Genomic DNA, 10,223 nt, shown 5'->3' with positions numbered 1-10,223 from the left:
ACAACATTTTGGGCCACCGTCTCTTGCCTGAAAACTAACGTCAGTGATTTTTTAATAAAACTTACGAAATAACAGTTATTTTTAAACGATAAACAAAACTTACAAAGTAAGTTTAATTTTACAACAGAAAAATAAAACTCACCGCATAAGTTTTATTTCCTGATCGAATAATAAAACTCACTCCAAAAGTGTTATTTATTGATAATAAAACTCATTAAATATGTATTATTTTGCGAGTAAGCTCATGAAATAATTCTCAAATTTTATGAAAAAAGATAAAAATTAAAGCATAAGGACTAAAACATGATATCGCTTATAACTTTTACGGTTCCTGATCTAATTTATTCGGAATGATTTCATAGAGCTTATTTAGAGAAGCTTAAGATTACATTAAGCCTTTAAGACTAACCGAAAGGATCCTTGGCAACAATAGTGCCAAACGTTTCGAGTGGCTCTGATGCACCCTCCTTGTTCAAGGCTTTGACGCGGAATTTATATTCATGTCCAGGAGTCAAGCCATCCACTTCGAATTCAGGTCCATCACTTTTACCAACGGGCAACCAAATGCCAGTATCGGGATCGAACTTTTCCACCAAATATCCTTCGATTGGCTCACCACCATCGTCTTTGGGCTTCTTCCACTTCAGCTTACAACCCTCCTTATGTATGTCGGATACTTCGAGTGGGCCTTCAGGCTTACCAGGCTTGGCTGTAGAAGATTCAGAGAATGAAAGTGAATCAGTGAAAACTGCAATGTATATGAATTTCTGATGTCTGAACTAGTCATCTTACTTATAACATTGATTTGGAATTCCACCTGATCTTGACCAAATCTATTTGTGGCAACAATTTTGTATAATCCACTGCATTTGCGTTCAGGACTGCTATCAATATATTTCGTATTGTAGGGCACGTTTTCAATGCGCCGACTTGAAGTTGTTTGTATAGATTTTCCGTTTTGAGACCACGTCACATCAGGGGCGGGCTCTCCAGAGACCTGTATGTCTAGGAATATTGGCTCGCCAGCTTTTACATTATATGTATGGATATGGCGACGATCAATTTTGGGTGCCACTGCGAAAAAACAAAACGTAAAAAACTACATTAAGAAAGTTTGCTATGGGAGCTTAAGAGTTACTATAATACGTACATTTTCTTGGTTTCGTGATAACAGTCTTGCTTGTGTCTGAGGGCTCGCCTGGTCCAGCTTGGTTTAACGCCTTCACGCGGAACTCATATTCGCAATTTTCATCCAAGTTTGGCACAGTACCCTTACATTCACCAACACTTGGACCGGCGGGAACTTCTGCTGCCTTAATCCAACGATCAGAACCCTTTTCACGTTTTTCAATAACATAGCCCGTGATTGGTGCACCACCATCGTTTAGTGGCGGTTTCCATACCAAATCCACATGGTCCTTGTCCCAGTCAACAGCTTCCGGTGTGCCTGGCTTACCAGGTTCGTCGAATGGATTTTTAGCTACGACTGAGTGATCTCCATTTAATGGCTCTGATTCGCCCTCTGTATTTACTGCTAAGACTCTAAATTTGTATTCGTGACCTGGCTCTAAGTTATTTAGCTCAGCGAAAGGTTCCTTAACGCGCGTTGCAGGCATCCAACGGCCAGTTTCCAAGTCCATTTTTTCCACGACATAATACTCAACTGGAAGGCCGCCATCATCTAAAGGTGGGTTCCATTTTAATTTGCAGCCCTCTTTGTGCACATCCGACACACGCAAGGGTCCTTCGGGCTTGTCTGGTTTATCCAAAATATTGATCTCGAATGTTGCCTCATCATGGCCTGAATCATTCTCAGCTTTAATTGTATACCTTCCAGTATTTTTGCGTTTAGCGAATGGAATTGAAAACTTAGTACGATATGATTCCAAGTCGATATTAACATCCTCAGATTGGTCCTCGATGCGAGCTTTGTTGTGAAACCAAGTCTTAGTTGGCGGTGGCTCACCAGACACTTTAATATCAAGACGAACGTGCTGTCCTGCCTTAATTGTAATGTCTTTAATATTTGTTCTATCAATTTTCGGAGCAGCAAAGCGGTCTTTCGCAGTCATTTGATCGGATGGTTCTGAAGGCTTACTTTGACCGGCCTTATTAACTGCCTTTACTCGAAATTGGTATTTGGTGCCTTCAATAAGGTCTTTTACACGAGCTTTGCAATCAGGTGTATTCGTTTCTAAAATCTTCTGCCATTTTCCGGTGGTATTATCTTTCTTTTCTATCACATATCCGGTTATAGGTGCGCCACCATCATCTTCTGGTGGACGCCAGCTCAAGTCGGCATGGCTGGCGGACCAATCAGTGATTTGTGGTTTACCTGGAGCATTAGCAGCATCATAAGGATTTTTAGCTGTAGTGGGTGTCTCCGTCACCAAAGGCTCAGAATCACCTTCTGAGTTAACTGCTTTAACACGAAACAAGTATTGTTTCCCTTCAACCAATCCAGTAACGTCCGCTTCTGGGGTTTTAGTGGTACATACTGGAACCCAACGTCCAGTTTCCGTATCCATTCTTTCAACTACATAGTGTTCTATAGGCTCACCACCATCATCATCTGGTTTGTCCCACTTTAAGTGTACAGATTCAGCAGTAACATCGGAGACGGCAAGCGGGCCTTTAGGGTTGCTTGGTTTACACAGAACTTCCAATTCCACTTCGACAGTATCAGTGCCGGAATCGTTTTTGGCTGTAATAATGTAGACTCCCTTATCTGATCGCTTTACTTTGGGCATAATAAATGTAGTCTTATATTCTTCATTCTCAATTTTAATACGATCAGTTGTTTTAAGAACTTCTCCATTGTAAGTCCAGGTAATCTTTGCTGGCGGTTCAGCTTTTACTGCAGCTTCCATATGCAACATTTGTCCACTCCGCAAGACCTTATTTTGTAAGTTTTTACGGTCTATATGTGGTTTAAGGAAGCGTGGCTTGGCAACAACGGATTTAGACACGTCGCTAGGCTCACTTGGACCCGCTTTGTTTACGGCCACTATACGAAATTCATACTCATGACCTTCTTCAACGTTTGTAACAGTGCCTTTGGTATGATCGCCCGGCACGGTACCGGCATCGACCCATGCTCGTCCAGATTTGTCGCGCATTTGAATGATATACTTCTGAATGGGCGCACCACCATCGTTCTTTGGTGGATCCCAAGCTACATCGATAAAGTCTTTATCCCAGTTGGTAGGTTCTGGACGTCCGGGCTTGTCAGGTTCATCAAATGGATTCTTGGCGATAATTGCCTTCTCAGTTTCCAAAGGCTCTGACTCACCCTCCTTGTTTATCGCCTTGACGCGGAATTTATAAGGTTTCCCCTCCTGCAAGCCAATTATTTTTGCTTCCGGCTCAGTGCTCTTTCCACATGGTAACCATTGACCGGTATGAGGATCCAGTTTTTCGATTTCATAATAGTCGATGGGAGCTCCGCCATCATCTTCTGGCTTTTGCCATTTCAATTTGCAGCCATGCTTTGTTATATCATTAACTTGGAGTGGGCCCTTTGGTTTGCCCGGTTTTCCCAAAACAGTAACGTCTAAATCTGCAACATCTTCACCAACTTCGTTGGTTGCCTTGATAACATATTTGCCGCTTTGCGGACGTTTAGCGCGCATCACAAAGAACTTGGTGTTATAGTCTATGTTATCAATTTTTATGCTTTCCTCATCCGACACTAGCGGCTGATCTTTAAAGAACCACTCAACTTTGGGAGCTGGCTCACCTTTGACATTAATGTCTAAGCTTATAGACAGACCAACTTTGACAACAACGGGCTTTAAGTTCGTGCGGTCGATATGTGGTTTCACTGAAAACAGAAATAGTGGTAATTACAATTGTAGTGCAGAAGTACATATGACTTACAGAAACGTGGTTTGGCTGTATGCCAGTTCGTCTGTTCAGATGGTTCCGAAGGACCCGCTTTATTCACAGCGCGTACGCGGAATTTATATTGTTGCCCTTCTTCCAATTTCTTTACTGTGCCCTTGCAGATAGGTCCCTCGACTTCAGCCGCTTTGACAAACTCTCCAGAATCTTTATCCATCATTTCAATAATATAGCCGGTAATTGGTGCGCCTCCATCACGAATTGGTGGTTCCCATTTAAGTTTGACGTGGTGTTCATCCCAGTCTTCTAATTCTGGCAAACCAGGAGGTGCAGATATGTCAAACGGATTTTTGGCTACTATTGCTGATTCAGTCTCAAGAGGTTCTGATTCACCTTCCTCGTTGACCGCCCGAACGCGGAATTGATAACGATGATTTGGTTCAAGTCCTTTAATCTCATGCTCAGTTTTTTCAGAATCCACGGAACCAGCTGGTACCCAACGTCCAACCGCAGTGTCCATTTTTTCAATGACGTAACCGGTAATAGGTACACCTCCGTCGTCTTTCGGCTTATTCCATTTCAATTTGCAGCCCTCCTTGTGCACGTCAAATGGTTCCAGTGGTCCTTCCGGTTTGGATGGCTTATCCAGTACTATCACTTCGACCTCGGCTTCATCCACGCCATTTGTGTTTTCTGCTTTCAGCTTGTAAATGCCGGTTTGCGCGCGCGTTGTATCTAGGATGGTCAATTTCGTGTTGTAGTCCTCATTTTCCAAGCGCACTTGGTTATCGCTAGAGAGTTCTCTCTCTTTGAATGTCCATGTTAAAGCTGGCGCGGGTTCACCCTTTACGTCGACATCGAATTTAACAGTTTGGCCTGCCCTTAGTTTTACAGACTTCAGCTTATCGCGATTTATATGTGGTTTTACTAGGAATTGTGAAACGTTCATTAGCAACTAGGAAATATGTGTACTTTCAAATGTATGACATAACAGATCCCAACGAAAAAGCTTTGCTTAGCAAATATGCATAGAAATATACAATACATAAAATGTGTGTATATACATTCATTTTCATTAAAAAAAAGCTACCTAAAAGAAACTCAATTTTTAAATAAGAAAAATGGTTAATAATTTAATGGGCTAGAAGCAGTTTAGTGGCGAATGGTTTGGCGCACATAAAGCGGATTGCATTTTCCTTACAATTTCTCGGTTTGGCTATATGAGGTTCCGTCGCTGTACTAGGCTCACTAGGGCCGGCTTTATTAAGAGCGCGAACACGGAACTGATAAACGTTTCCTTCGATCAGACCCTCTACAGTTGCTTCTGGGTTAGGTGTCTATAAAGTATTTGCAATTTATTTATTTTATTTTTTGATTTATTTCATTGGGAAATTAAACTTTATATTTTTTTGGATATATGCTACTCGTATTAAATTTATACTTACATCTGTTGTTAACACCTCATCCCATACTGGGGAATATTTGTCTTTCTTTTCAATTACATAACCGACAATTGGCGCACCTCCATTATCACTGGGAGGATCCCATTTCAATTTGACCATATGCTCGTTATAATCTTCAATCTTTGGCAGACCCGGTTTTCCGGCAACGGTATATGGATCTTTAGCAACAATGCTACCATCAGTTTCAAGTGGTTCTGATTCGCCCTCCTCATTGATGGCTTTGACCCGAAATTGATATTCATGGCCCTCTTGTAGGCCTTTGACATCGATTTCAGTATCATTGCCAGAGGTGCGCCCAACTGGTACCCAACGGCCTTGCTTCTTATCGAACTTTTCTACTTGATAAGCTGTGATTGGCTTGCCACCATCATCTTCCGGCTTCTTCCACTTCAGTTTGCAGCTATCTTTTGTTATGTCTTTAACTTCGAGTGGCCCCTTAGGCTTGGCTGGTGGACCCAAAATGTTGACCTCAACATCAGCTTCATCCTCACCGTGTTCATTAACTGCTCGTATTTTGTAGGTGCCGGTGTGTTTGCGTTCGGTGTCGATTATCGAAATTTTAGTGTTATGGGGAATATTTTTAATTTCATAATTCGAAGGTAACTCTTCTGGCTTTAATTCCTTGTCATTTTGGTACCATGTAATAGTCGGTGGTGGCTCGCCGCGTACGTTGATATCATATTTGATAGGTTTCCCAGCACGTATAAGTAATGGTTTAAGATTTGTACGATCGATTCTTGGTTTAACTGGTGATAAAGTACAGAAAACACATGTACGTATTTTATAGTTCTTGAGTGTACTTATGCATAATAATAACACCGTGCGACAAAAACAAAAAATTTCAAAACACGCGAAACTATCAATATAAATACTCACGAAACTATCGGCCAAATATAGTAAAACTGCGTTTTTAGTTTTTCAATCTTTTCAGGGTTTTTTAAAGACTTTGAAATTTTAAAGATATCATTGATTTAAATTAAATCAGTGTAATGTAAATAACAATATGCGTATGAAAGAGAAAATTCTGTATAATTGAAAAAGATTGAATTTTTTGGGGCACAAGAGTGCTGCTGTTGTAGCAGCATACAAGTTCCCCAAGAGTTTTTGAGGAGTGTTGCCGGAGTGACAGTCCTTGGCCAAATATAAATGTGGGTCGTTCTGGTTACGTAGACCCGACTGTCGACTGTATGGACGGAATTCGAGTCCGTAAAACATATTTTTTTTTAAATGTTGCAAATTTTCAATGATATTCAAGGACAAAGTTTTAAAAGGACTTTTTCCATTCACATTCGTCCTTATGCACCAAAACATTCTTTATACCCACTTTGTTTTCCTTCATTGCACTGAATTATTTGAATAATTTTTTGAATTAATCATATCTTTGAAATTGCAAAGTCTTTTGAAAAAAATCGTGACGTTAGAGAGAAAAACTAAAGACGCAGTTTTATTATATTTTTCCCATAGTTTCGCGAATATATTAATTTTTTGTGTGTGTAAAATTTACTGTCGCACGGTTTAATAATAATGTAATATTTTGGAGCCTTCAATTTTGGCTAGTGTCCGTCTTTATGTTTTTAAACAAATGGAGGGACCTATAGTCTTACGCCACCTACCGACGGCAAATGGATTTTATCAGACGCGTTTTTATGGCATCTTATCACAAATAAAATTTATTTTTAATTTGGACTATGAATCACATAACAAATCAAATAGATTTCTTAATTAATAGCGTATTTATAATCAAAAAGTATTTTACATCATGAAAACCTGCTCGCGGACCACTGTAAGCCTCCGAGTGTACAGCCCGCTTCACTTCAACAGGTACACATATTTTCCTCAAGATCCAAGCTTATATCTGGACTTGTGGAAATCAGAAAAGTTTCTTTATGATCTCATTATGAATAATGATTAATTTCGAAGAAAAAAATGGTAAAGATGAGGAAAACATGCTGACTACTTTCGATTTTATTCCACATTTTATCAAACTACCCGAAAATTAAGCTTATTATTTTGAATCACTTCAATGGGGACAGTGACTTTAACAGAGGGAAAGGACTAGATGGAACCAACAAAAGCATACTATTTGTTTTAATTCTACTATATAACATTTTTAGTATTGGATACAACATCCTTAATTCCAATGTATGGAAGAAATGCTAGCAAATTATACACCGATTCGCACTACAGGAGCAGTAAAAACGAGGATAACGAAGCAGAGGCATAATATAAAGGCATATTTACAGGACCTAAACTTAACGGAAAATATTTGGAATTGGATTTTTTGCAAGGTTTCCGGCGAATAAAGTGGTAAGCAGCGAGATGTCCTTGAATTTTCAAAGCGCCTTAGAATTGTCTTCCGGATAGGGATTTTTTTGCATACATTGGAATTAAGGATATAGCATCCAATACTGAAAGTGTTATATAGTAGAATTAAAATGAATGGTATGATTTTGTTGGTTCCATCTAGTCTTTTCCTTCTGTTAAAGCTACTGTCCCTATTCGAGTGAATTAAAATGATAAGCATAATTTTCGGGTAGTTTGATAGAAATTGGAATGAAATCCAAAGTGGTCAGGGTGCTTTCTTCATTTTCATCACTTCCCTTCGAAATTAATCATTCTTCAAAATGAGATGAAACTTCTCTGATGCCCACAAGTCCAGATATAAGCTTGGATATTGAGGAAAATATCTGTGCCTATTGAAGTGAAGCGGGCTGTAAACTCGGAGGCTTATAAATGTCTGCCGAGCAGGGTTGCGGGATTTAAAATAAGTTTTGATTTTTAATCCGCTATTAATTAAGAAATCTATTTGATTTGTGATTTGATTCATAGTCCAACCCAAAAATAAATTTTATTTGTGGTTTGATTCGTCTGACAAATAAAAAAATATATTTGTGATTTGATTCGTCGAACAAATAAAAAATAAAATTTATTTTCCCGAAAATCACATAAAAAAGGGTTTAATTTAGAAAATCACGAATCAAATTGATCTGGTTGACAAATCAAATTACAAATAAATTTTATTCATATTATTATGATTTGATACAACTTGCAATTAATAAATCTATTTATTTTTTGATTTGGGATTTCACTAATTAAAAATCACGCGACCCTGTTGCCGACCGGCGACCACTCTTACACATTTTTTCTAATTTAGATGATGCGGACTACGGACTGGTAGATGGCTTATAAATTTTGCACTAAAATATTAACATTGAAACACCAGCGTTACCCATCTGCTCTGGGACATATAGACCGAATTAGATGATTTGCCAAAACTTGGCAATACTCTTTGTGTGACATAAGGTACTTACGCTTTTTGTACTTGGCGACTTGAACCTTGCTAGGATCAGATGGGGGCGAAAGTCCAGCTTTATTCACAGCAACAACACGGAATTGATATTCCCCGTATTCCTGCAGTCCACCTATGCAGGCGTCTAGCTGACCGCCAGGTACCTCAAGTGCTTTCTCCCAATCAGGTTTGTTCTTGTCTTTCCTCTCAATAATATACTTTTCAATGGGCGCACCACCATCATTGTTAGGCGCAGTCCACTTAATGGAAATGCTCTGATTGTCGAAGTCGGTAACTTCCGGAGTACCTGGCTTGTTCGGCTCATCGTAGGGATCTTTAGCAACTACGCCAACTAATGTAGTCAGAGGCTCGGACTCGCCTTCGTCATTTACCGCGCATACACGGAACATGTATTCAGATCCCGGATTTAAGCCAGTCACATCAAAGCTGGGTGGCTCCTTTTCACCTGGGGAGCGTCCAACTCGCACCCACTTTCCGGTGGCAGTGTCCATTTTTTCCACAACGTATTCTTTAATTGGAACCCCACCATCATCTTCAGGCTTTTTCCACTGCAACTTGCAGCCGTTCGCTGTTACATCGCTCACCGTTAACGGCCCCTTAGGCGAAGTAGGCTTACCGAGTACAACCAACTCGACGGTTTCGCGATCAATGCCATTGCGATTTTCTGCTTTTAGTGTATACATACCGCTATCTTTTCGCACCACATTTGAAATGATAAAGTCGGTATGATAGTCGACATTTTCAATTTTTATACGATCGCCAGTGGTAAGTGCTATATCATCGCGCCAGCTCCAATGTAATGTTGGAACTGGTTCACCAATGACATCCACTGACCATTTGTGGGTACGGCCAGTCTTGATAGTGACCCGCTTAAACGTTGAACGGTCGATTTGTGGTTTCACTGTGATTTTTTTGTGTGGAATCATGGAAAGGCGTTAGATAGTGGGAAATAAGAAGTTATGAAATTAGAACAATATCTGGACGTAATTTTGCGAAAACAGCGCCTAACACCGAACTGATCCTTTTTCTCAATCATAGGGCATTTAAAGTTCAAAATACAGAGATGCCGATCAGTATGATGTTTTGGCAAAATCGATCAGTGAGACCGAAAAACTGAGTTATATTACATAGACTAGAGCATTAGTACGCATTATAATGGTATATAAACATCAAAACAAAAAAGTTAATTTGAAACGATTTAGGTTGGACTCGAAGTTCAGAATGGATAAAGAGACTACAATTAACAATGAGTTGCATGAACGGCGTGTGATGGGGACTGAAAATTGAACAGATGGGGTTATGGACGGAGGTGATGAAAATAAATGTTACATAAAACGAATAGAAAGCAAACATAAACTGATAGAAAATTACTTATTTTCCCCATTTATAAATGGGAAGTGTCTTTTCCAATCTGCAAAATTCATAAAGGCTGCCAATTCGATGAAATATTAATATTAATGTGAATAGAAGAGTCATTTAGAAATGTTATTTCAAATACAGAACATTCCAAATCGATTTCATTACAATTTTACAGTTAGCCTTTTGTCATGATTTAAAATTTATAGCAAAACCATTTCTTCCAGTTGATTGACCCTCAATATTTGATA

The 10,223-nt window shown here is 39.4% G+C and overlaps 1 protein-coding gene across 20 annotated transcripts in view; it reads right to left on the bottom strand.

Annotated features, from left to right (window-relative positions):
• Positions 1–10,223, bottom strand: part of bt (projectin protein bent) — a 276,654-nt gene that overhangs the window by 62,498 nt on the left and 203,933 nt on the right. For 19 of the 20 annotated variants that reach the window (XM_017609687.1, XM_017609704.1, XM_017609702.1 and 16 more), the window contains 7 exons: positions 8,618–9,517; positions 5,289–6,052; positions 5,045–5,180; positions 3,880–4,770; positions 1,151–3,823; positions 793–1,074; positions 410–709 (listed from right to left, as the gene is read on the bottom strand). In XM_017609687.1, the coding sequence (XP_017465176.1) occupies positions 410–709; positions 793–1,074; positions 1,151–3,823; positions 3,880–4,770; positions 5,045–5,180; positions 5,289–6,052; positions 8,618–9,517 (5,946 nt within the window). The remainder of the gene's footprint in view (positions 1–409; positions 710–792; positions 1,075–1,150; positions 3,824–3,879; positions 4,771–5,044; positions 5,181–5,288; positions 6,053–8,617; positions 9,518–10,223) is intronic. The other variant, XM_017609703.1, reaches the window with a different exon arrangement.

The sequence above is a fragment of the Rhagoletis zephyria genome, unplaced genomic scaffold (assembly GCF_001687245.7).
Source record: "Rhagoletis zephyria isolate East Lansing unplaced genomic scaffold, Rhagoletis_zephyria_1.1 Rzeph_scaffold_00248, whole genome shotgun sequence".
Taxonomy (NCBI): domain Eukaryota; kingdom Metazoa; phylum Arthropoda; class Insecta; order Diptera; family Tephritidae; genus Rhagoletis; species Rhagoletis zephyria.
The sequence above is the reverse complement of the archived record's forward strand: the minus strand, read 5'-3'. Positions and strand labels throughout refer to the sequence as shown.